The 26,761-nt window shown below is 40.4% G+C and overlaps 1 protein-coding gene across 1 annotated transcript in view; it reads right to left on the bottom strand.

The window, feature by feature from the left end:
* Window positions 1-26,761, bottom strand: part of RAB8B (RAB8B, member RAS oncogene family) — a 77,012-nt gene that overhangs the window by 14,499 nt on the left and 35,752 nt on the right. Inside the window, exons 2-3 of the mRNA XM_003267078.3 lie at window positions 8,522-8,582; window positions 3,620-3,680 (exon numbers count right to left, since the gene is read on the bottom strand). Coding sequence (XP_003267126.1) covers window positions 3,620-3,680; window positions 8,522-8,582 — 122 coding nt within the window. The remainder of the gene's footprint in view (window positions 1-3,619; window positions 3,681-8,521; window positions 8,583-26,761) is intronic.

The following is a 26,761-nucleotide window of genomic DNA, read 5'->3' as shown; positions in this document are numbered from 1 at the left end:
TACACATAGACAAAGAATACATGAAACAAAATGTTAACAGAATATATCTCTCCGAGTAGTGGGATTTTAGATGATTTCTTGGGATTTTCAAAGTTTCCTATAGTATATGTATCCTTTGCAGAAAAACATACATTATTGTTTAAATGACAAACAACTCCTCTATCCTCCCTTCTTCCAGCCTCAAATACAAATGCTTCACTTTGGCTACACGCTGTAAAGGCAATTTTACAATTGTCTCAATGTAAATAATTTTATTTTATAAAGGTCAGCCCGGGAATGGTGGCTCACGCCTGTAATCCCAGCACTTTGGGAGGCCGAGGCAGGTGGATCACCTGAGGTCAGGAGTTTGAGACCAGCCTGGCCAACAAGGGGAAACCCCAGCTCTATTAAAAATACAAAATTAGCTGAGCATGGTGATGCATGCCTGTAATCCCAGCTACTCGGGAGGCTGAGGCAGGAGAATCGCTTGAACCCAGGAGGTGGAGGTTGCAGTGAGCCGAGATCATGCCATTGCACTCCAGCCTGGGCAACAAGAGTGAAACTCCATCTCAAAAAAAAAAAAAAAGTTCAAAGTAAAGAACTATACATTTTAAAATGGTTAAAATGGTAAATATTCTATTATGTATATTTTAAAACACAATAAAAACAATTCAAAGTGGATTCTGCATAATTCCTGATGCAATGTGTTTGGCTGCCTACAATATTAAAATCACCCAAATAACTGCCCTAGCTCTACCATCCTTTGGACTGTATGAACAACCCAGATCATTTACATGCCATGTCATCATGAAGTTTCATTTCACTGGTTAGCACAGAAAGTGTGAACATGGTGTGGTGTTAAGAACACAAGCTAGAGTCTGAGGCTTCTAACTTAAGGCTCCACCACATATTAACTGGGAGATCCTGGAGACATTGTTTTATTCCTCTCAGTCTCCATGTCCTCCTTTACAGAATGAGGACAATACATCTTCCACGCTTGATCGTTTTGAGGATCTACTGAGATATTTGTAAACTACTTCACCTAGAGCCTGGGACATAGCTTGGACTCAATAAATGGCAGCTATTATTAATTTATATCTTCAGTTTCAATAGCAGAAATCATTCACCTACTTCTTATGTTTTTAAGCTAATCAATACTATGAATTGGTTAGAAATACAAATTCAAGTGTATCAGTTAAAACTTTATGTATCTAGTATATATCTACAAGAAGAATAGCTTCCTAAGAATTCAGAAGATGGTGTTGGTCTATGAGAAACATTAATAATGTAATGATATGGTCCTGTTTTTCCCCGAAGCCTAAATGTCCATCAGGATCACTGCTATGCCTATGAATGCTGCTGATGTGTTTGAAATGCCATGGTGACAGACTCCAGTGTAGTGCTTGTCAACATGCCACATACCTGAATCAACCAAACTAAACCTGCCATAACCACCACTTGCTGAAAATGGTGGGCCCGGCAACCCACTGGAATAGATGACTTGAGAGATCCAAGAGTCAGGCACAGCAGGATTTCCTGAAGATTTATCCAAGATGGTGTCTAGGTCTAAAATTTCCCCCTGATTCATCCCTTCAGCAAGCATTTTTTTTTTTTTTTTTTTTTGAGACGGAGTCTTGCTGTCGCCCAGGCTGGAGTGCAGTGGTGCGATCTCGGCTCACTGCAAGCTCCGCCTCCCGGGTTCACACCATTCTCCTGCCTCAGCCTCTCCGAGTAGCTGGGGACTACAGGCGCCCGCCACCATGCCCGGCTAATTTTTTGTATTTTTTTTTTTAGTAGAGACGGCGTTTCACCGTGGTCTCGATCTCCTGACCTCGTGATCCGCCCGCCTCGGCCTCCCAAAGTGCAGGGATTACAAGCGTGAGCCGCCGCGCCCGGCCAGCATTTATTGAGCCTCTACTATGTGTCAGACGCTGGCATTGTATACAGCAGAACAAAGACAGAAATCTCTACCTTCAAAATGTGGAAGGTAATACTATTTAGAATAGCAACAATTGCTAATTATCTGAAGGAATGTGAGGAAAGACTAGGCAGTAAATAAATTAAGACAATCCTCAAATCTAAATGTATTATTTAATACATTTCCATGCCCTCTTTCTTCATACAATGAACTAGAGCCAGACATCCAAGTGAAACATTTACTCTCATATTCTAAGTGCCCCTGCCCACCCTCCAGTGAAAATGAGCATGCAAATGGTGTCAGCACATCATTCCTAGCATGCAAAAAACTGCTTAACAGAAAGGCATGTGTGTCTAAGATGCCTCTAATCAGAATTACCTGTAAACTATTCCAAATCATCCCTGTTATGATGTTCTTTTTATCCCTAAAATTCCTTCCTGGGGGAAACAAACAAACAACAAACAAATGTCTTCCTGGCACATATAATAAGCCCCTTCCCTTTGATTCCAGTCTAAGCAAAATAGAAAGTGGCTGGCAGCTATTTTTATTAAAATGATGACCCTTCACAATCTTAAAAGTATTACAGGATGGAGTGTGGGGAACAAATACACATAAAATGGTCAGTGGTACACTTCAGCCTTAAAAAGGAATCCCTAATCTTTTTGTGGGGATGAGTTATGATGCTACTCTCCAACACTGGAGAGCAAGTGGTGGTGGAGGAGGAAGGGCAGCATGTCAGTGAGGGGATCTGTGGGTTCAGACCACATCTTCCTGGAGGTGTGGGGACAGCTATCACCCCTTCAGCTCTGTCATCCTAGCACCACTTCCAGGAATACAAGAATCTTTTAAGCAATGAGTTGGGAATGATGACAGCTGGTACCCTACGATCTACCAGGTTGGGGTTCATGACCTCAGTTGTTCAACCTTCAAAGACTCTCTGAGCATACTGGATTTCATCATAATTCAAGACTCCAACTTGTGCTTGGCTTAGGCCTAAACACCAGAGACAAAGCCGTGGTCTGGGCCTGGCATTCTAGGCATGGTTAAGCACAGCTCATGGAAGTAAGGCAGCTTCCAAGCTGCCTTACTCACCACTTACTCACCACTGTACTCCCAGCATCACACTGCCCAGAGCCAAAAAGCAATGAAAGTGTACTGAATAGATGAAGCATCTTAGGATAGAACATAACAAATGATGAAGTTGTGACAGCAAGGAAAATGCCTGGATTCAGCAAAGAACTTGGTAGTCAAGATTCACCAGATTCTTTCCAGCCAGCTGGCAGAATGGTGGTCAGGGGGATGACAGGGAGATGAGCCACAGCAGTGGATGTTGTGGAGGTGGTGAGGTAAGAGATAATGGTGGCAGGGCTGAATGACAAGAGAGTATAAGAAAGGAATACTTAGTCATAGGACTTGTGGTTTGTTACGACTGCCATAAGGTATTAATAAAAGGAAAAATAATGAAAATATACAATCACATCAGAATGTGTGGAGGAGTTCTAGAACATCTATAAGTTAATCACCTGATTATTACGATGAAGACCACTGGCAAAGTATACAGTTGCTAAACACAACCAAAAAACCTTTTAAATGTCTTGTTTCCCCATCAGAAAATTTATTTTTCTCCATACTAGACTCCAGCTTGAATCCTATAATCTTGGCAAACAAACATTCATGCTTTACTTCTACCTGAAGCGTTACAGAACCCTACAACACACTCACCATGGCTCCTCTGTAGTACGCTGTCGTGATTGTTCGGAATCTTTCCTGACCCGCTGTGTCCCTAAAATATGAAACAAAGGAGAGTGGTTTCTAAAGTCATCACCAGCATCACTGAGGAGAAACCCTGCTGTAGGAGATGTAATTCTAGTCTGCTCAGGGTGCAGTGGTCACAGGGGAAAGGAGAATGAGACACAAAGGGAGCCCTTTGCACATCTGCAAGCTGGAGGTGGTGGGGCCACAGGAGCCTGTCAAGAGCTCACAATGACCTGGGTGAAAAACTCAGACCTTGATAAAAGCAGCAACAGAAAAATACACAGAAAAATCCTGCTAGGAACTGGTGTGTTATATTAGTCAAACACACGTGGGAGGGAATAGAGAATAGTTCTAAATTCTTGGACTCCCCGAGATAGTTATAATCCTTTTTGTAAGTGCTTAATAATTAAAGCACTTTTGCTTTCTTGCCTGAATGTCTGATTTCTGTATAAAGCAAGCAATCGAGCTGGACTTATTACTGTGTGCATTCTGCTCAGCAGAGCACAATAAAATAGATCTCCTCAAGAACTTGTTCAGCTATGGAGCCCATGATTTCATGGGGACCTGGAGTTCAACACATAAATCTTGACAATGTTTTCAAAGACTTTTAAACATAAACAACATGTCAAAACTATACAAACTTTCATATATTTTTGCTTTTTAGCTGATGGCATACCATTAAAATGCATTCTGAAAAATACAAGAGTTTCTGATTTCATTTATAGAAGCAATCCTATAAAGGAAGTTAAATTTCCTTGATACTTGAGAAAATCAATATTCTCAAATTTTCCACTTCCAGCCAGAACTAATTCATTCCCTGTGCTACTAAGACAATTTAATTGCAGGAGAGAAACAGGCATTTGTGGAAATATACTAGAAATCTAGTATATACCAAATCCTAATAAAAGATGAAGGCCCATGGGAATATCATAAGTTAAAAAGCAATAAGCACCTTAACATAGACATACACCTTACAAAATACTTTCACACTGCACTCACGTGATGTCTACCACAGACCATTAGGGTGGGCCACTGGCTGGGGGTGTTACCAGCATCCAAGTTCTGCATATGAGGAAACAGGCTCAGAGGAACTATGGCCCCAGCTCTGCCACTAAACAGCTCATATTCTTTCTTTCTTTCTTTATTTGTTTGTTTTTGAGATGGAGTCTCGCTCTGTCACCCAGGCTGGGGTGCAGCGGCACAATCTTGGCTCACTGCAACCTCTGCCTCCTGGGTTCAAGCGATTCTCCTGCCTCAGCCTCCCAAGTAGCGGGGACTACAGAAGCCCGCCACCACGCCCGGCTAATTTTTGTGTTTTTAGTAGAGACGGGGTTTCACCATATTAAGCAGGCTGGTCTCAAAACTCCTGACCTTGTGATCTACCCACCTCGGCCTCCCAACGTGCTGGGATTACAGGTGTGAGCCACTGCACCAGCCCAGCTCATACTCTTGAAGGAGACAAGCATCTCAGGTCTCAGCTGTTCAGCTCTGGGCCAGGCCTTACAAAAAAGCCATCTTATCCTGTCATTTTCTTTGATCAGCATTAGATGCGTGGGGCACTTGCTTGATGCACAGCTAACAAATCATGGGGAAATGGAAGGCAAGCACTTTTTGGCAGACTAACCATATTTCTCTGAGAAACCCAAGGAGGGGATCATGAGAAAAGATGTAATTTTTTAAATCTGTAAAATATTTGGCATCTTGTTCAATACCAGTGGATGGAAAGAGCAGCCTATAGTAACCTTCATAACATTTGCCAGTGAAGTACACTGGAAACCACTAGGAAGCCAATCACTATGTTCCAGGGCAGCTGAGTAGTTGTCCCAGCTTCATCATATATGCCCTCAAGTGGACCTAACCACTCTCAGTCCCTGTTTCCTTCTCTATAAAAGAAGGGCTGGGGGATATTCTTCTTCTATCCCAGTTCTGAGATTCAAAAAAGAAATAGAGCCTAAGGCAAAAGCTAATATGTATAACTTTACTCTTTAGCCCTGCCTCGTTCTTAGTCAGTGCTGCTCTGAATTCTACGTTTTGTCTACTGCTGTCATCAATACACATTAGATCAGCAAACATCACCAACAACCTTTCAAAAGCTCCAAATCTATATGGCTCCATGCAAGGCACTGAACTGAAAGAAATTAAACCAGCTTCTAGGAGGTTAAAAAAAAATCTAAGAAGAGCTTCTGAGTTCAAATCAAAAATATTCAACCTAGCAATCTGGAGGAACCATATTTATTCACTGTAGTTGGACAGATTCTCCAGGAGTTTATGAACCAGAGTTGGGTAATCATAAGATCTTTGCCTTGCATATTGCAACATTAGAGTTGGGAAACATCCTAAGGACTAATAGTTTGTGTTCCTCCAACATTTATATGTTGAAGCCTAATCCTCAGTGTGATGGTATTTAGATAGGGGGATTTGGGGAGGTAATTAGGTCATGAGGGTGGAGCCGTTGTGAAAGGGATTAGTGCTCTTCTAAGAGACACCATAGAGATGATCTCTCTCTGGGCCATGTGAGGATACAAGTGAGATAGCTCTCTACAAACCAGGAAGCAAGCCTTCACTAGACACTGGATCTGATGGCACCCTGATCTTGGATTTCCCAGCCTCCAGAACTGTGAGAAATAAATGTTTATTGTTTAAGACACCCAGTCTATGGTATTTTTGTTATAGCAGCTGTGATAGTGTGATACAGTAAGAAACACATATAATAAGAAACATATTTGGTCTCTGCTCCTGATTCTTGGCACACAGATACTAAAATTCTTGGAATCTCCAACAAAGTGTTTAAGTTCTTTTTGTGTGCTAATGAAATAACTGGTGGCTGGGGCTCCTGTCCAGCCCCAGGATAGGAGGCTGGTTGCCAGGAGAACCAACCAAGTGATAAGTGGGCTGGAACTTTCAGTCCTACCACTCAACCCTCTGGAGAAGGGAGAGGGGCTAAAGGTTGACTTAATCACCAATGGCCCACGATGTAATCAATCATAGCTATATAAGGAAGCTTCCATAAAAACTCAAAAGGACTGGGTTTGGAGAGCCTCAGGACAGTGGGACACATGGAGGTGCTGGATGTGCTTGGAGAGTAGATGACCCCTCCCACAAGGAAGGAAGTGTGGAAGTTCCTCACTCCTTCCCACATGGCTTGCCCTGTGCATCTCTTCCATCTGGCTGTTCATCTGTATTCTTTGCAATATCCTTTATAATAAATGAGTAAACATAAATAAAGTGTTTCCCTGAGTTCTGTGAGCTGTCTAGTAAATTAAAGGAATAAGAGGAGGGGGGTCATCAGAACCCCAATTTATAGCCAGTTGGTCAGAAGTAGAGGTGACAACCTACTACAGTTGAGTATCCCTAATCTGAAAATCCAAAATCTAAAAGGCTCCCAAATCCAAAACTTTTTGAGTGCCAACATGATGCCATAGTGGAATATTCTACACCTGAGCTCATGTGATGGATCACAGTCAAAATGTAGACACACAACACAGTTTATTTAAAAAATTTTATTGGCCGGGGGCAGTGGCTCACGCCTGTAATCCCAGCACTTTGGGAGGCCGAGGCGGGCAGATTACCTAAGGTCAGGAGTCCAAGACCAGCTGGCTAACATGGAGAAACCCCGTTTCTACTAAAAATACAAAAAAATAGCAAGGTGTGGTGGCGCACGCCTGTAATCCCAGCGACTCAGGAAGCTGAGGCAGGAGAATCGCTTGAACCCAGGAGGTGGAGGGTGCAGTGAGCCGAGCTCACGCCATTGCACCCCAGCTTGGGCAACAAGAGCGAAACTCCATCTCAAAAAAAAAAAAAAAATTATTAAAATATTGTATAAAGTTATATTTAGCTTCATGTGTACCAGCTGTATATGAAACATAAATGAATTTCGTGTTTAGACTTGGGTCCCATCCCCAAGATATCTCATTATGTATATGCACATATTCCAAAATCCAAGAAAATCCAAAATTGGAAACACTTCTGTTCCCAAGCATTTTGGATAAGGGATACTTAACCTGTACTTGTGACTGGCAGCTGAAGTGGGGACACTGCGGGACCCAGCCCTCAACCTATGGGATCTGATGCTATCTCCAGGTAGACAGCATCAGAACTCACTTAAATTATAGGACACCCAGAAAGAAAAAGAAAATTTAAAAAAGAAGAAGAAAAAAGTATAGGACACCCAACTGGCATCTGCTGGAGAATTACCTGGTGGTGGTGGTGGGAACCCCCTGATATCTGGTGTCAGAAGTACTGTGCTATGTATGAGAAAAAAAGTATGTTTAAAAATATCTTACAGAGCAGTCTGAACTATGACATGATTTTTTTTCTCAGTCTTCATTTTTCTATTTAATAAGAAATATGCAAATAAATCATAAAATATCATGGCTGGAGGGGAACTCCAATGTCATCAATCCAACCAATTTACAAGCGAGGAAAAGGTGAGACCCTGAGAAGGGAAATAACTGGCTGAAAGCCCTCAATTTGGAGGCATCGTGGCTAGAACCTAGATCTGTACTTCCTGCCAAGGGTTCCTGCGACGTGACTACTCTGTCTTATCAGATTTCAAAACTACAACAAACTGTGATGAAGAAGTAATTTGCGTTCCTTAGAATTTAGTTTCCTCCCCTCAAAAATTATAGTTTTGGAAAGATGAGCTATCGGATCTCTTCTGGCTTCAACAGTTAGTACCCTCTCTCACCTTCCCAACTCTTGGTGGAGATACCTTTGAAGGATTCCCAGTGCTTACTTATTTCCCCTTGGTTCCGATAAAGAAAAGATGTTTTAGCTATCACAAGATGCCTCTAACTTATTACAATTCACATTTAATTCCTACTTTCAATTCCCTATTAAACCAGAAACTCTGTGTGTGTGTTTACTTACCATATCTGAAGCTTAATTTTCTTGCCATCTAGTTCTATCGTTCTGATTTTAAAATCAATTCCTGCCAGAAAAACAAAGAAAGATATGTTAAGTTTCCTCAGATATAATCCAAGTCTCATTAGGAGGACAAAGATTTCTATTGAAAAAAAGCTCTCCAACGCACTGGAAAATGTGAACACAGAGAGGGTGTGAATGGTATGTTTCCTCTGAATACAGGCTGGAGAAAGGAATGCTAATTACTCAGCAAAGAATTCCCACACGTGTTAAATGCAACGTATTATATGCCTCATTATTCTGACACAAATGGATCACATCCTGCAAAGTTATATAATTTAGATAGATTGAGAACATGCCATATTTCCTACTTCCTGAAGTACATATAAACAATGCTTCCTACCTACTCCTCAACCCCAATCCTTCCCTAAAGAAGGCTACAGGACCTCTTTAAAGAATATTCCTCCATCTCCTTCCACATTTTTCTTCCGATTCTGCAATTGACTAAGGAAAAAAAAAATCTGCCTATTTGACAGTAAGGGAGGGAAAGCCTGCATATCTATTTTAAACAGTTAGCAAGTATTTTATACACATTTTAATAAATGTTCCCCACAGATTACTTGCTAGAGCTGAAACAGGAAGAATGGATTTCAGGCCTGACTGTACTCTAGAATTGCCTGGTACTATGATCTGAAAGTCCCCTCCAAAACTCACACTGAAATTAGATTGCCACTGTGGGACCTTAGAGATAATAAGTACTAAGAGGTGGGACCTTCCACTGCTGATTCATGTGGAGCCTGTATGAATGGAATGTCATCACAGGAGTGAGTTAGTTATCTTGAGAGTGGGTTTTTATAAAAGTGAGTCCTGCTCCTCCTACATTCTCTTCTGCATGAGTGCACTTCCCCTTCCAGTCTTCCAGCATGAGATAATAAAGCATGAAGGTCCTCACCAGATGCTGATGCCATACCCTTGGAGTTCCCAGCCTCCAGAACCATGAGCTAAATAAATTTCTGTTCATTATAAACTATGCAGTTTCAGGTATTCTGTCATAGCAGCAGAAAGTGGACTAAGATGACTGAGAAATGTTAAAAAAAAATACTCATGATTAGGCCTGCCCCTTCCCCAAATTCTGAGATTGTGACTTAATTAGTCAAGGGTGGGACCTGGGCACTGGTAATTTTTAAAGTTTCCCAGATGATTCTAACCTGAAGCCAAAAGTTTTGGCTTTCAAAGAGCTATACCTTTTGAAGGGCTCTGGCACTTCAAAAGTTCAACCCTTCCCTCACATATTTCCCCCCACTATGGTAGCTCAAAACTTATTTATCAATTTCAACGACAAGGAACCACAAAGCCCTTGACAAATGTCAGCAAGCTCTATCATATATCAGCAATAAGCTTTCTGAGGAGACCAGTTAGTGAATACAACTTAGTTGCAATTTACTAAATCCTCATCATCTGGCTACTCAGCTTTGTTTAGATTTTTCTATTCTTTTGCATTCCGTCCAGCAGGGTTTCTCAACCCCTGGGCCACGGACCAGTACCGGGCTGCACAGCAGGAGGTAAGTGGCAGGCAAGTGAGAGAAGCTTCACCTATATTTACAGCTGCTCCCCATTACTTGCATTGCCGCCTAAGCTCAGCCTCCTGTCAGATCAGCAGTGGCATTAGATTCTCATAGGTGTGCAAACCCCATTGTGAACTGAGCATAGGGGGATCTAGGTTGTGCACTCCTATGAGAATCTAATGCCTGATGATCTGTCACTGTCTTCTATCACCCCCAGATAGGACCATCTTGTTGCAAGAAAACATGCTCACAGCTCCCACTGATTCTACATTGGTGAGTTGTATAATAATTTCATTATATATTACAATGTAATAAAAATAGAATATAAGTGCATAACAAATGTAATGTGCTTGAATCATTCCTAAACCACCCCCATCCCCACACCACCACCACCTCCAGTCCCTGGAGGAAAAACTGTCTTCCATGAAACTGGTCCCTGGTGCCAAAAAGATTGGGGACTTCTGCTATACAGAACCCCTTAAAGTGGTTTCCAAGAAATTTCAGGAAAACATGTAAATTACATATCCTCTAAATTAACTTAAACATTAACTCCAGTTTTGTTTTGTTTTGTTTTTTTGAGACGGAGTCTCACTCTGTTGCCAGGCTGGAGTGCAGTGGGGCAATCTTGGCTCACTGGAACCTCCGCCTCCCAGGTTCAAGTGATTGTCCCGTCTATAGACTATTCAGAGTCTATAACCCTACAGCTCTTGTCACTTCATGCATGGGTTATTTGTAATAGCTTTCTAGGATACTGTGCCAACATCTCTCCCTGGTCTAATTCCCCTACATGTCACTTCTAGAATAACTTGCAACAATCCCTGTGGTAATGTCACTGCACTATTTAAGAAGCCGTGGAGCCAACTTCTTCAGCCTGGTGATATAGCCTTTCCCACCAGATGCACCGCTCTCCTGACACTGCAAACCTCAGAGTTTCTCCAAATGAGGCCTTTTGCTTCTCTCAGTGGGCCCCATACCTCCTTTCCTCCACTCCTGCGTGACCACCTCACTTTGCAGCCTTCTCTGAGGATGCAATTTCACCCATGTAGTTCTCTCTCTTCTCTCCTCAGCTCTGCCTCAAAGCCTGGTTTTTGCACAGTGATTTAATCCTGTGTTATTGGGTTTTATTAACATAGTGCCCTGCAATTGCTCTCAGATCATGCAAAGACTCGATCATCTGTTTGCCAGTTAAGTTGTGCACAGAAACATGTGTAAAGTAACTAAATTAAAGGGTAGGTACTCTTACATATTTAAGTAAACATTATATACTACTAAGGGTGAAGATGGCTTTAAAAACTTTGGAAATTTCTTTTTTTTTTTTTTTTTTTTTTTGAGACAGAGTCTCGCTCTGTCGCCCAGGCTGGAGTGCAGTGGCGCAATCTCGGCTCACTGCAAGCTCCGCCTCCCGGGTTCACGCCATTCTCCTGCCTCAGCCTCTCCGAGCAGCTGGGACTAGAGGCGCCCGCCACCACGCCCGGCTAATTTTTTTGTATTTTTAGTAGAGACGGGGTTTCACCGTGGTCTCGATCTCCCGACCTCGTGATCTGCCCGCCTCGGCCTCCCAAAGTGCTGGGATTACAAGCGTGAGCCACCGTGCCCGGCCTGGAAATTTCTTAATATATTACAGTTACAATAGTTAGGATGCTGAGAAATCTTATTCCAATAAGAAAATGAAGACACATTACAATTAGCTTGACGATAATATCAGTAGTGGATTAACATTCATGTTAAAATTTAAAGCAAAGATAATTTCCTGATGCTACTCCAGGGATTAAAAGAATAATTAGCTGTAAAATGATAATATAATTAGGATGCTTTCAGCTGCAAATAGCAGAAACCCCAAATCAAACTAGCTTAAGGTAATTTGTTGACTCATCTACAACAAGTCCAATGGTGAGATGGGGTTCAGAGATGGCTCAATCTAGGGCTCCAGCTCATTTCTCTGCACCTCCCTGGGCTCTGCCCTCCAGGGAGTATCAATTTCACACTCTTGACTGATAGCAGTTCCTGACTACAACAGCAATACCAGAAGAAAAGAGATTATTTTCCTCTTCCTCTCAAAAGTGAGAAAGCGTTTCCCCAAAGCCTCCAACGAGTTTTCCTTCATGTCTCATTTCTGGACTTATAACCATGGGAATGTCATGTTCTGGCAGGCTAAGGCTGAATTCCTGAACTAATCACTGCCACGGGGAATTGCCAAGATTGGATTAATCTAAATCCATTCTCTAAATTTAGATTAATCAAGGCCTATCCCTGGAGCTGGGTCACTCCTAGAATTCATAGGCTGCTAAAAATAGAATAGAAAGGCTATTGAGAAAAATCATAATATCCTCTATATTATATACATGTTATATATCCTCTATATAATACTCAAACCTATCTCATTAATAAAATTTTATATTCATAGCTATATGAAAGGACAAATTTTATATTCATATCTATATGAAAGAGCTGCACTACTACCCTGTCATGAATGTTACTACATTTAATGAGACACTGTAGTACTTCTCTGAAGGCAATTTCATGTAGTGTTTGGCTACGCACTAGAAAATAAGAAAGAAAAAGGGGACAATGAGCAGCCCAAGTAGCTGCCACAACATCTTTGTGCTGAACTGTGACCACAGCTGCTAGGAGAGTCCTTGAGCCCACAACTCCAAAGACTTGGCTTATCCCCTAGCCCCAGATGACTGGAGACTAGAAAGAAGGAGGGGGCTATCACAGCAACAGCAGCAAGAACCAGAGGTCATCCTGGCAGTAAGGGAGCAACTGTTTTTTTTTTTTAATTTAAAAGGACTATACAATCTCAAAAAACATAGTTTTTGAAGGGCATTATCCTTCAGGTCAAAAAGTCCTTTGTTTAAATTATACTACAGAGCTATAGTAACCAAAATGGCATGGTACTAGCATAAAAATAGACACATATACCAGTGGAACAGAACAGAGAACCCAGAGATAAATCTATACATCTACAGTGAACTCATTTTGACAAAGGTGCCGGCCGGGCGCGGTGGCTCACGCTTGTAATCCCAGCACTTTGGGAGGCCGAGGCAGGCGGATCATGAGGTCAGGAGATCGAGACCACGGTGAAACCCCGTCTCTACTAAAAAATACAAGAAATTAGCCGGGCGTGGTGGCGGGCGCCTGTAGTCCCAGCTACTTGGAGAGGCTGAGGCAGGAGAATGGTGTAAACCCGGGAGGCGGAGCTTGCAGTGAGCTGAGATTGCGCCACTGCACTCCAGCCTGGGCGACAGAGCGAGACTCCGTCTCAAAAAAAAAAAAAAAAAAAAAAAAAAGACAAAGGTGCCAAGTACATACACTGGGGGAAAGGACAGTCTCTTCAATAAATGGTGCTGGGAAAACTGGGTATCTGTATGCCGAAGAATGAAACTAGACCCCTATTTCTTGCCATATACAAAAATCAAATCAAAATGGATTAAAGACTTAAATATAAGACGTCAAACTATGAAACTACTGAAAGAAAACATTGGGGAAACTCTCCAGGACATTGGAGTGGGCAAATGTTTCTAGAGTAATACCCTGCAAGCACAGTCAACCAATGCAAAAATGAACAAACAGGATCACATCAAGTTAAAAAGCTTCTGTACAGCAAAGGAAACAATGAGCAAAGTGAAGAGACAACCCACAGAATGGGAAAAAATATTTGCAAACTACCCATCTGACAAGCTATTAATAATCAGAATATATAAGGAGCTCAAACAGCTCTACAGGAAAAAATCTTATAATCTGATTTTAAAATGAGCAGAAGACCTAAGCAGACATTTTTCAAAAGAAGACATACAAATGGCAAACAGATACATGAAAAGGTGCTCAACATCAGTGATCATCAGAGAAATGCAAATGAAAACTACAATGAGATATCATCTCACCCCATTTAAAAGGGCTTTTATCCAAAAGATAGGCAATAACAAACACTGGCAGGGATGTGGAGAAAAGGGAACCCCTGTATACTGTGGGTGGGAATTCAAATTAGTACAGCCACTATAGAGAACAGTTTGAAGGTTCCTCACAAAATCAAATATAGAGCTATCATATGATCCAGCAATCCTGCTCCAAAAGGAAGGAAATGAGTATGTCAAAGAAATAACTGCACTCCCATGTTTATTGCAGCACTATTCAAAATAGCCAAGATTTGGAAGCAATCTAAGCATCCATCAACAGATGAATGGACAAAGAAAATGTGGTACATATACACAATGGAGTACTATTCAGCCATAAAAAGAATGAGATCCTGTCATTTGCATCAACATAGATGGAACTGGAGGTCATTAATATTAAGTGAAATAAGCCAGGTACAGAAAGACAAAATTCTCATGTTCTAATTTATTTGTGGGAGCTAAAAATTAAAATGATTTAATTCATGGAGATACAGAGTAGAAGAATGGTTAGGCTGGGAAGGGTAGTGGGGGGTAGGGGAAAGTGGTAATGGTTAATGGGTAAAAACAATAGAATAAGACCTAGTATTTGCTAGGACAACAGGGTGACTACAATAAAAAATAATTTAATTATACATTTTTTTTTTTTTTTTTTGAGACGGAGTCTCGCTCTGTCGCCCAGGCTGGAGTGCAGTGGCGCGATCTCGGCTCACTGCAAGCTCCGCCTCCCGGGTTCACGCCATTCTCCTGCCTCAGCCTCTCTGAGTAGCTGGGACTACAGGCGCCCGCCACCACGCCCGGCTAATTTTTTTGTATTTTTAGTAGAGACGGGGTTTCACCGTGGTCTCGATCTCCTGACCTCGTGATCCGCCCGCCTCGGCCTCCCAAAGTGCTGGGATTACAAGCGTGAGCCACCGTGCCCGGCCAATTATACATTTTAAAATAACTACAAGTATAATTGGACTGTTTGTAACACAAAGGATAAAAATGCTTGAGGTAATGGATACTCCATTTACCCTGATGTGATTATTATTACTCATTGCATGCCTGTATCAAAATATCTCATGTAACCCATAAATATATACATCTACTATGTACCCGCAATTTTTTTAAAAGCCTTTTTGTATTTCAAAAGTCTTTTTGAGAACATCATTTTTTGGCAGCACATAATATAATAATTCATGTTCAAAATGATGACCCTGAGTCATCCTGACTCATGAGCAATCCATGCCCCACCAGGAGGCATGCAGCCCACCCAGCTGGAAACATAATCCAACATCTGAGTTTAGGAAGCAAGATTCCAAAGGTATTTCCATGTTGCTCAAATATACCTCAACATTCATTTTTTGATGGTTTTAAAGTAGTCCCAGTTTCCTCATTAATATTTATCTAGTCAATACAATAGGAAATATAAATTGTAAGAAAACATTCCCAAGGGAATGACTCAAAGGCATTTTCATTTTGAATTTAAAAACTCTCTCTCTCTAATAGATTTTGCTTTCCTGAATTGACTCTTATGCTAAATGGTTGCTTATAACATAAGGAGGCAGGGAAGTAAGTATGAAAGAGCATCACACAATTATAGACTTGAGAAGTACCTTAGAGATCATTTAGTTCAGTCCTGTCTGTGTGGCTAAGAAAACTGAGGCCAAGAGAGATGCAGCAATTTACTCAGATTCAGAAGACCAATAAAAAAAGGTTAGGTTAAAATCAAGTTTTGGCTTTTAAAGATCAGGCCTTCCCAAAGGGATACGTACAAGAACGTCCGCATCTTGGTGGGGAAACCTCCTCTTTTTAAGGGTCATAGTACAGAACACAGGCAACAAGTGAAATGTCCACCAACTGGAGAATGCCTTGGTATACAAGTAGAGAAGGAATACTCGAGCAGTGAACGAAAGCCATGCTTATCAACATAGATTAATCTAAAAAAGATGATGGTAAATGAAAAGAACAAGTTGCAGAAATATAGTCAAACCAATTTGTATATGTCTGAAAAAATATTTAAAATGCCAAAACAACAGTATTATCATTCATCTATATAAAATATATATAGTATATTTATATATATATATCTCCATGTATAATTACAGTATAAAAGATGGATAGGAATGATTATTAACAAATTAAGGATAATACTCAATGTTACCTCTAGAGAGAAATGGAAGAGGAGGGATTCATAGGGGACTTTGACTCTGTAATTTATTATTTCTAAAATTGAGTGGTGGGTACATGGACATGAGAATGTTTTATATTAGCTATACTTTAATAGGTCTAAAAGTTTTTGAAATTCTTTTAAAAAGCAAATATTAGTAACCTGGAAGACATATACGGAGGTATGTTCATTAATGGCAGTAAAAAAACAAACCAAATTTTAGAGATGAGGGGTACCTTAGAAGATTTAGTCAGGGGAAAAACAGGCTCTATCGCTCTTATTCAAAAGAGTATAAAGAGGTCCTGTGAACCCTTGGTAGCCCACCCCATCCATGCCTGGTCACCAATGGCTTACAGTCCTTCTTTATATCAAACAAGGATGGTATGGTAGTGCCTGCTTTTTCCCTGACTAAATCTTCTAGGGTACATTTTATCTCTGAAATTTTGGTTGATTTTTCCACTACCATTAATGAATGCATGCCTTCAAATGTCAGATTTCCAGATAACTAATACTGGATCAAGTTCAGATTGGATCAAGTTCAGAAAGTGAGGGGCAGAGTAGGGAAGTGGGGTGGCAAGGAATGCTAGCTACTCTGATTTCAAGCAGGGGGTTTGGGGACTTTTCTTCTCCACCTCGAGGAAAAGGAGTTTTGACTTGGATCAAGGACAAGTGAAGAATACACATTTGGGTCACTGTTGGGAGTGGCACTCTGGCAGGAAGAACAAAGGAGTTCTAATTTTCCATTCAATGGGAGAAGGCGGAGAGCCACTGCCCCACCCTCGGGGTGGAGGTTTGGGCCAGGAGGCTCTTTCCTGCACCTCTGAGGAGAAGGCAGTGTGGTATTTGAGGTTTCTGCATTGTCCAGGGCAACCCACAGGGCACCAGAGCTTGCAGATACCTCACCACGTGGCACCAGTGAGGGGTAAGGAGCAAGCACTTACCCAGAGTACTGCTTACCAGATATTTCTCAGCAACCAGTGATGTCGCTGGAGGCAGCTGAGGGGAAGGGCTTGGCCAGCAAAACAGAACGAAGGAAACTTTCAACCTGGCCCAAGTCCATAGTTAACAGATCTAACAGGGAAAAGGAACTTGGAACGAGCAGTACTGGGTCACTTTTCATTCCACAAATTAGATATAATTGAACATGGGAAAGGGACAGATTGACAAGACTCTTTTACACCAAAGTTAAATTAGTCAGTCAACAGATATTAATAACATAATCTTTTCTGTTTCAAGAGAATAGGGAGGTTGCCCCTGGGTTTGTGAATGGGTGAAAGAATACCATTGCTGGAGTGTGGGAAAGAGTAGTTTTCTTGGCCTTCGGAACTCTCTCTCTAGGGCCAGCTAGTTCTCCTGACTTTCAGCATAAGCTGTGACTTGATGCATTTTGGCTGGTGGGTGTTGCAGCTTAGAACACACACAGCTCTCCTGCTTTGAGTACTATCTTGGGTCCCCTGGGGAAGTCTGCTGCCTGGTCCAGAAAAATCAGGGGTAGAAAAACATCAGGGACCTTCAACTAAGGTTTTCTATACCTGGTTCCCACTGAATTTCTTTTAAAAGACTAATTTGGCTGAAGTCATGAGAACCTTAAAAAAAAATTCAGACTTCTGGGTCATTCAGCCTTTCAATGAATCATAACAATGCAAGATTTCAATGCCGGGTTTACTCACAGCACTGCACATTTTTCTACAAAGGTTATCTATCCCCTTTGACCCACTTTAAGAAGCAGAAGTTAAGTACTGTGCTTTTACAATTAAAAAGGAAAAAAAAAAACAGGACTTTGTTCCAAAGGTACATTTGGAAACATGTGTGATCCCAGGCTATCTGAATATGGGCTATGTGGTTTGTCTATTTACATTTCAGAGATCTTCCAGAAATAGAAAAATAGTTTCCCAAATATTGAAGTCTACTTTAAAGAAATGCTACATTCACCTCTTTAAGATTTTGATTAACAATAAAGATACTGTTCTTGCCAGTTTTGAAACTTTCTTTGACAATCAAATTTTGCTTATGCTTTTTTGGTGTGAATTTAGATTAATGAAATTTTACGGTAGCTGATTTTAGGATAATTAGTTGAAATCTCTAATTAGAAAAATGGACTACTGAAATAAAAAATGAGTCATAAACTGAAGCTTTAAAATATATTTTTTTTCTCAAAATAAAGGACTTGGAGAAAATGTAAAGGTAGAAATAAATTTAGAATGTTACTTAGATTGAGGCTAGGAACAGTGGCTAATGCCTGTAATCCCAGCATTTAGGGAGGCTGAGGTGGGAGGATCACTTGAGGCCAGGAGTTGGAGACCAGCCTGGGCAACATGGTGAGACCCCATCTCTAAAAAACCAAACCAAATTTTAGAGATGAGGGGTACCTTAGAAGATTTAGTCAGGGGAAAAACAGGCTCTATCGCTCTTATTCAAAAGAGTATAAAGAGGTCCTGTGAACCCTTGGTAGCCCACCCCATCCATGCCTGGTCACCAATGGCTTACAGTCCTTCTTTATATCAAACAAGGATGGTATGGTAGTGCCTGCTTTTTCCCTGACTAAATCTTCTAGGGTACATTTTATCTCTGAAATTTTGGTTGATTTTTCCACTACCATTAATGAATGCATGCCTTCAAATGTCAGATTTCCAGATAACTAATACTGGATCAAGTTCAGATTGGATCAAGTTCAGAAAGTGAGGGGCAGAGTAGGGAAGTGGGGTGGCAAGGAATGCTAGCTACTCTGATTTCAAGCAGGGGGTTTGGGGACTTTTCTTCTCCACCTCGAGGAAAAGGAGTTTTCCATCTCTAAAAAAAAAAAATTAAAAAAATTAAAAATTATCTGGATGTGGTGGCACGTGCCTGTGGTCCTAGCTACTTGGGAGGCTGAAGTGAGAGGATAGCTTGAGGCCAGGGGTTAAAGGCTGCAGTGAGCTATGATCATTGCGCCACCACTCCCCAGCCCTGGCATGCCATGAGACTGTTCTCAACGAAAAAGAAAAAAAAAAAAAGAATGCTACTTAGATTGAAAAAAAAGAGGTCAAGGTATTGTTCTTTCATAAATATACGTCACACAAGTTATAAAGCTATTTTCACCAAGTATAAGTTATTTTGCTGGATATATTTAGAACTATTTAAATTTTTGTTTATTTGTATTAAAATTGTTTTCTTGCTTGAAAATTAGGAGGTCTAAAGTTTAGGAGGAAAAACACAATAAAAGTAAGTTTAGGAAACATTTAACAACAGTGTGAAATGATCACTGGCAGCCAAATATGTTTATTTTAGCTTTGTTCAACCCAACAGAGGAAAAGGGGGCATTTTTTTAAGGGGGACAAATGGTCAGCAAATATAACTTCCCCTTAAAAAAAAACCTGATAAACTAAGAAGATGGACTAGAATTTTCTGACATGTTTGGTTCTTCCATCCTATGAATAGGAAGTGGCAAATTAAATGGCAGTTATATATAAGTCAACAGTGACACACATTACCACTTCCTGCTAAAAAAGCTGAACGGCTTTACACTGTTTCAGAATTTTCTATTTGTTACTAAATTAAATTCAATTCTTGGCATTCTTCATATGACAGCTGTACCCATAAGATCTAATCATACCAACAAAATATAACAAACTGATAAACTAATTCCAGAAATTAGGAAGAATTTACTAATTTCTCTTTGAGCCATAAACATGCATTACCGATATACAAATAGTACAATTAAGAATAGTTTTAAATAATGTCTCTGTTTGAGTCTCGAAGGGCTTTAATTTGTAAGATTAAAATATAATGATCTAATTAACCCTTAATATATCTCTGGGAAACAAATGAGCAAAATAAATAATTATATATCAAGTGATAACTACTAAAATATAACTATGTGTTGAATCATAAATAAAAGGTTTCTAAATGCTAGAACTACCAAAAGTCAAGAAAGACAGAAATAGCAAATAAAGTATAATAACACAGCTACAACTCAGATAAAGTATGCAGAAACAATTAGGAAACATTGAGAATTTTAAATCTGATTAAGGAGCCAGCAGAGATTATCCAGCATTCAGCTCACCATTTGAGCCAGGCCAGAAGACTTCATGACAAGTCTCTTTTGCAAATCTTGCACTTTGAAAAGGAAATGTGTTTCAAGTGTTACTCAATCTAGAAGTAGCAATAAGCTCGAAGATGTCAAAATGTGGATTTCAGAGATTCTCAGTGAATAGATGTTTTACCTTCAATAAAGTCTCGTTTCATAAAGGGGCTAACTGATGAGCTAATCCTTCTTAAAGAATAAAAGTTCAGAATGCCTCTGAGCTTCCATTTCTTTTCCCACTATTAATTCATCATTATCTCAAGAACCAAACTGCTCCAAAACAAAACCGGTTGCGTCTCTCTTGCTCCATCCATTGTTTCCAATAAAGTGTACCTTTGTAGCAGGAAAACCCCTCTAGTATGAATCTCTATTATTTCCTAAACCTAGAATTTCCTTGTTTGAATTCTGACAACTCACAGTTAGGTCTGTTTCATTTAAGGGTGAGGTGAATACTCTGAAGACATTCAAAAACTGAAGTTAAAAAAAAAAAAAAGAAGCAAATCCCTGATTTTAGGTACTAAGGCGCTATTGCTATGGGAAGACCGTATTGCCAAATCACTGGAATTATCACTGGAAAAAATTACAACTACATTCCAATGATGCTGCACCAAAAATGCAGTGAAACTGATTATTTGGCTCTTTCCGAGTATTGACCATGTATCATATTTTCCATTCATTTAGAGGTAAATGAAAACTAAAAAAATAAACTAATAGAACTAAGTAATAACACTACATAGTACAACTAACTAAAAACAAATGATATCTTTTCCCTTTTAGAATGAATTCTTAAAAAGAAAAAATTAAAAAGAACGTTATCCATGTAATATATCAGATAATAACCAGGGTTAAAACAAATTTTAGCTATATGTATATTTTTACTTCCCAGGAAAATTCCCAAGTCACTTTGTTCAGAAATATTTCAGCTTATATTGGTATGAACTGTAAAATTTGGTAATTTTCCCACCCAATTAATACAAATAAACATTTTAGCAGAGAGGGGAGGAGTAAGGGTCTTTACCAAATTACTAGAGGCAGTAGAGAAAAATCTAAAGTCATACTCGCCCAGCCTGGGCAACATAGTGAGAGCCCATCTCTACAAATTAAATTAAATTAAATTAAAAATTAGCTGGGCATGGTGGCACATGTTGTAGTCCTAGCTACTCGGGAGACAGAGGCAGGAGGATCATTTGAGCCTAGGAATTCAAGGTTACAGTGAGCTTTGATTGTGCCACTGCACTCCTACCTGGGAAACGGAGCAAGGCCCTGTCTCTAAAATAATAATAATAATAAATAGTAAAATCATACTCTCTCCTGCAGGCCTGCCTCTTCCTTCTCTCATCCTCTTATCCCACTGACTTTTCTCTAAATAAAAAGTGATAAGAGGCCAGGCGTGATGGCTCACGCCTGTAATCCCAGCACTTTGGGAGGTCCGGGCTGGCAGATCACCTGAGGTCAGGAGTTTGAAACCAGCCTGGCCAACATGGCAAAACCCTGTCTCTACTAAAAATACAAAAATTAGCCAGGTGTGGTGGTGGGCGCCTGTAATCCCAGCTACTAGGGAGGCTGAGGCAGGAGAATTCCTTGAACCCAGGAGGCAGAGGTTGCAGTGAGCCGAGATCAAGCCATTGCACTCCAGCCTGGGTGACAAGAGCAAGACTCTGTCTCAGCAACAACAACAACAACAACAAAAAAAGTGATAAGAGATTATAAAATAAACAAACTTAACTGCAAACTTCCAGTGTTCTGAATCTAGTTAACAAGAGCCTTTCCTTGATCAAAACCAACATCAATGCCACAAAAGTGTACGAAAATTAAGCAGCACTTACAGCTCACTGTAGCTGGTGTGATGGAAGGATAATTATAATAAGCTATTGCTGATGAGTAACGTTACAACCAACAGAGTAATGCAGGTAAGAGGATGAGTAAAAAAATCAACATTTTGGCACAAATGGCATATTTTTCCCAATCAATAATGAAAAACTACCAGTGACTACATCCTCCTGATTTGTAAGCACAATCCTCTATGATACAAAAGTTTGAAGGTGACAACACTCTATAACCTTCATGGCCACTTACACTTATCTATATATGTAGCCATTCACCTTAAAATAAAGACACTCTTCTAACTTTATAGGGTGCCAAAGGATTCTGTCCTCTATTACTTCCTTGGTTTGGCTTCTTCTTTTTTTTTTTTTTTTTGAGACAGTCTTGCTCTGTCACCTAGGCTGGAGTGCCCTGGTGTGATCTCGGCTCACTGCAACCTCTGCCCCCAGGGTTCAAGAGATTCTTGTGCCTCAGCCTCCCGAGTAGCTGGAATTACAGGCACGTGCCACCACGCCCGGCTAATTTTTGGATTTTTAGTAAAGACATGGTTTCACCATGTTGGCCAGAATGGCTTGAACTCCTGACCTCAGGCAATCTGCCCGCCTTGGTCTCCCAAAGTGCTGGGATTACAGGCGTGAGCCACCATGCCTTCTTTTCAAATACTGGAGAAATACATTAAGGATCACTGAATGTCTGTGAGCACCTATCTTCCTCAGGCATATTTTTCAAAGTTACAAAATGCTTTTTAAACAGGTCATTATCAGGCAGTCACCCCAAATGACTGACACGTAAGATACTGAAGACTCATTTGGAAATCTCTAGCCTAACCTTGAGCCCTGAAGGGCAATGACCTTTATTTCAATAGCAGAATACCTGGGAGTGAGCAACCAAAAGATATGCCTTCTCTTAGGCATGCATAGAAATACTTCCTGGGAAATAGCTTTCCTCCTCTCCCCGACCCCTTATTTCCCAATGCTGGGGTAGCCACTGAAGGCTTTGTGTCTTATTTACCATGAAAGAATAGGTTGCAGCTATTAAAAGTGATCCTTGATTGTTACCAAGGTTATATAGAGATCTCAAAAATATTTATGTTATCATGTTATAAACATGGCAAAATATAAAATGCACTGTCTGCAACCATGTAGAAAATACATGTACATATGAAAAGCAACATGTAAAACAATTATGTAGCTATGTTAGGCTAAGTATATTAATGTGAGATGATTTTCAAAATTACAAACTAAAGTTTTCACTTACTCATATTATTTTTGCATTAATAATTTTTGAAGAAAATATTATACATACAATAGTGAAAATAGTACTCACTGTAAGTATACTTCAAATTCTGAATTAAAGAAGCTTTTAGGGGCTGCCCTTGCAAAATCTTAGCATTTAGTATAATGTTGTTTCTATGGGAAAAAAAAGCACAAAAAAGGGCACCAAACAATTAATTCACACACTCCATCTGAAAGAGCTAGTGTGAAGTGGGAACTGCAATCATTATCCACCAAAGAGCCCAGACAAATTTGTTCCTCTTTCTCTAATACTGCAGTTCCGGTTTATTCCTTGTCACCTGCAAGACAGCATGTGGGAGACAAAGAAAGGGATCAAGATGTGAACTTGCTTTCACATGCTGTGTTTTATGACCATCTGCAGAAACAAATCCAGGAGGAAAGGCATCATTTGCAGGATTCATTTTTCCAGGCTATCCCTGTCCCTAATTAACACAGATAATTCTGAGTTTGCCATATCATAATTTATTAGCCATATTCAATTAATCTAATCAGCTGTAAAACAGGAGAGGGCAACAGTACAAGTTTTAATAAAGTGAGCTTACTGGGGCAGGGTTCGGTAACTCACACCTATAATCCCAGCAGTTTGGGAGACCAAGGCAGGAGGATCGCTTGAGCCCAGGAGTTTGAGACCAGCTTGGGCAACATAGGAGACCCCACCTCTACAAAAAAAAAAAACAATTAGCTGGGTGTGGTGGTGTGTGCCTGTAGTCCCAACTACTTAGGAGGCTAAGGTGGGAGAATCGCTTGAGCCTAGGAGGTCGAGGCTGCAGTGAGCCATGTTTGTGTCTCCAGCCTGGGTGACTACACTCCAGCGTGGGTGACAAAGTGAGACCCTATGAAAGAGAAAGAAAAGGAAGAAAAGAAAAGAAAGGGAAGGAAAGGCAAAGAGAAAAGAAAAAAGAAAAGAAAAGAAAGGAAAAGAAAAGAAAAAAGAAAAGAAAGGAAAAGAAAAGAGGGTGCTCACTGGATTTTAAAAGCTGCTCAGCTGAGGATCATGGTGAATTTCCACACAGATAAAGGGCAAAAGCAGCCTTGGTGAACAATTTGATTTGTTATATTTTTAACTCATCTTTCTGTTTATAAAGCCCCATAATACAATGAAGTTAAGAACAAAACAAACAGCAGGTATGTACAGATTATTTTAAAAACAAATCCAGGGGTTCAGAGGGTGAAGAATTCTGGGTTCCTGGGTGGACAGAGCCAGAATGTTTCCATACATAAACAGTTGAGGAAAACAACCAAAACTAAATAAAACAAAATTGAACGTCAAGTTGTAAATTTACCTCTGCAATTGAAAAGTTAGTATTTTACAATGTTAACTTCATTTACCCAGTTTCTGACTGATCCAAAAGTACTTTTGCAGCACCCTAACAGTAACCCTAAGTTACTAACGTGAAAAACAAAAACAGAACTTTTCACTCACAGATAACTTTACAGACACAGTGTTATTTCAAAGATGTCCTCAGGCAAGCCTGGGGCAGGATTTCCGTATCTGGTGGTCACAGTTTTGGTGTTCTCAGTTTGGTCCTCATTGTCATTAGGTCAGGAAATACATACAACAGTGGATGCAAATGTCAGAGGCGTGTGAACCAGAGCAACTCCATCTTAAACAGCAGCTGGGTAAAATGAGGCTGAAACCCACTGGGCTGCATTCCCAGATGGCTAAGGCATTCTAAGTCACAGGATGAGACAGGAGGTCAGCACAAAATAAAGGTCATAAAGACCTTGCTGATAAAACAGGTTGCCCTAAAGGAACCAGCCCAAAGCCACCAAAACCAAAATGGCCACAAGAGTGGCCTCTGGTCATCCTCACTGCTACACTCCCACCAGCACCATGACAGTTTACAAATGTCATGGCAACGTCAAGAAGTTACCCTATATGGCCTAAAAAGGGGAAGCAAGAATAATTCACCCCTTGTTTAGCATATCATAAAAAAAACCCATAAAAATGGGCAACCAGCTGCCCTCCGGCTGCTCTGTCTATGGAGTAGCCATTCTTTTACTCATTTACTTTCTTAATAAACTTGCTTTCACTTTGCACTGCAGACTCGCCCTGAATTCTTTCTTGCATCAGATCCAAGGACCCTCTCTTGGGGTCTGGATCAGAACTCCTTTCCTGTAACACAAAGAAGTTAAGAAATGTGAAAACACAATGACTATGTATTTTTAACCTCGAATGGTCTATCAGCAGAATGAGAAGTGTGAAGGAAAATGTCACTGGCCATTTTAGGAACAGATCACAACCATAGACGGCAGATCTTGGCATGAATTTCTGAGGGTGAGAGAAGAAAGCAGAAAAAAGTGTGCCTTCTGAAAAACTGACATTTAATCTATTTTGCATAGCTAATATACCTTTGCAGGACTCAAAGTTGAAGGCTGACGTCCATATTTGGAGATTATGATACTGAAGTCAGAAAAGTGGGAGATTTGGCCCCTTATCTGATTTACAACCAATTCCTTATCCTACGTGTGAGTATAATCCATTTATCAAATTGTAGAACAGAAAACTGACAGAGGCTGCTTCATTTTAGCTATGTAACAGATATGGCTAAAGAGTGCTCAACCACACATGATAGATACAATAAGGTTTATGGGGGACCTTAGTCAAATGAAGTCAAATTTAGCAAAAATCAAATTGACTAAGGAAAGGGAAAATTTCAAGATTTAATTTGACAAAGAATTAGTGGCTGGGCACAGTGGCTCACACCTGTAATCTCAGCACTTTGGGAGGCGTAGGCGAGAGGATCACTTGAGCCCAGGAGTTCAAGACCAGCCTGGGAACATGGCAAAATCCCGTCTCTACAAAAAATACAAAAATGGGCCAGGCATGGTGGCAAGCACCTGTAGTCACAGCTACTGACGGGGCTGAGGTGGGATGATCGCTCGAGCCCAGGAGATCGAGGCTGCAGTGAGCTATGATCACGCCACTGCACTCCATCCTGGGTGACAGAGCACGACCCTCTCTCAGAAAGAAAAAAATAAAACAGAGAAGGAAAAAAATATTGAATTATTCTTGCCAATGAGCTAAACAAGAAAAAAGAAAAAGAATTAGTGGGCACCTCCATGAGCCTGACACTACGCTAGGCACTGAGGAATACAACAATGAAAAGTTATGAGTCTCAAGGAGCTCCTAGGCTAATAGTCATTAAAATTTCATAATGTGAAAATCCTACTCCATACTGGTGTATTTGCTAAAGACAATATTCTAAGGTTCGCTCTTCAGGAGCAGGAACTAACAACAGATGATGAACTAACAAAACCATGATTTCCTAAGATATGAAACTGCTTTAATTTTGTCATTTCCAGAAGCAAGTATACATTTATCACCCAAAAGGCTGAGGGTAAGCAAGCAGCATTTGTCTCTCACAAATGGCAAAAATGTTAATAGTAACTTTTCATGTTGTTTAGAAACAAATTCGGCTTAAAATACACGACAGCAATAAAAATTAAAAGTACT

The sequence above is a fragment of the Nomascus leucogenys genome, chromosome 6 (genome assembly GCF_006542625.1).
Source record: "Nomascus leucogenys isolate Asia chromosome 6, Asia_NLE_v1, whole genome shotgun sequence".
Taxonomy (NCBI): domain Eukaryota; kingdom Metazoa; phylum Chordata; class Mammalia; order Primates; family Hylobatidae; genus Nomascus; species Nomascus leucogenys.
Note: the sequence above shows the minus strand (reverse complement) of the source record. Positions and strands in the feature narration are given on the sequence as shown.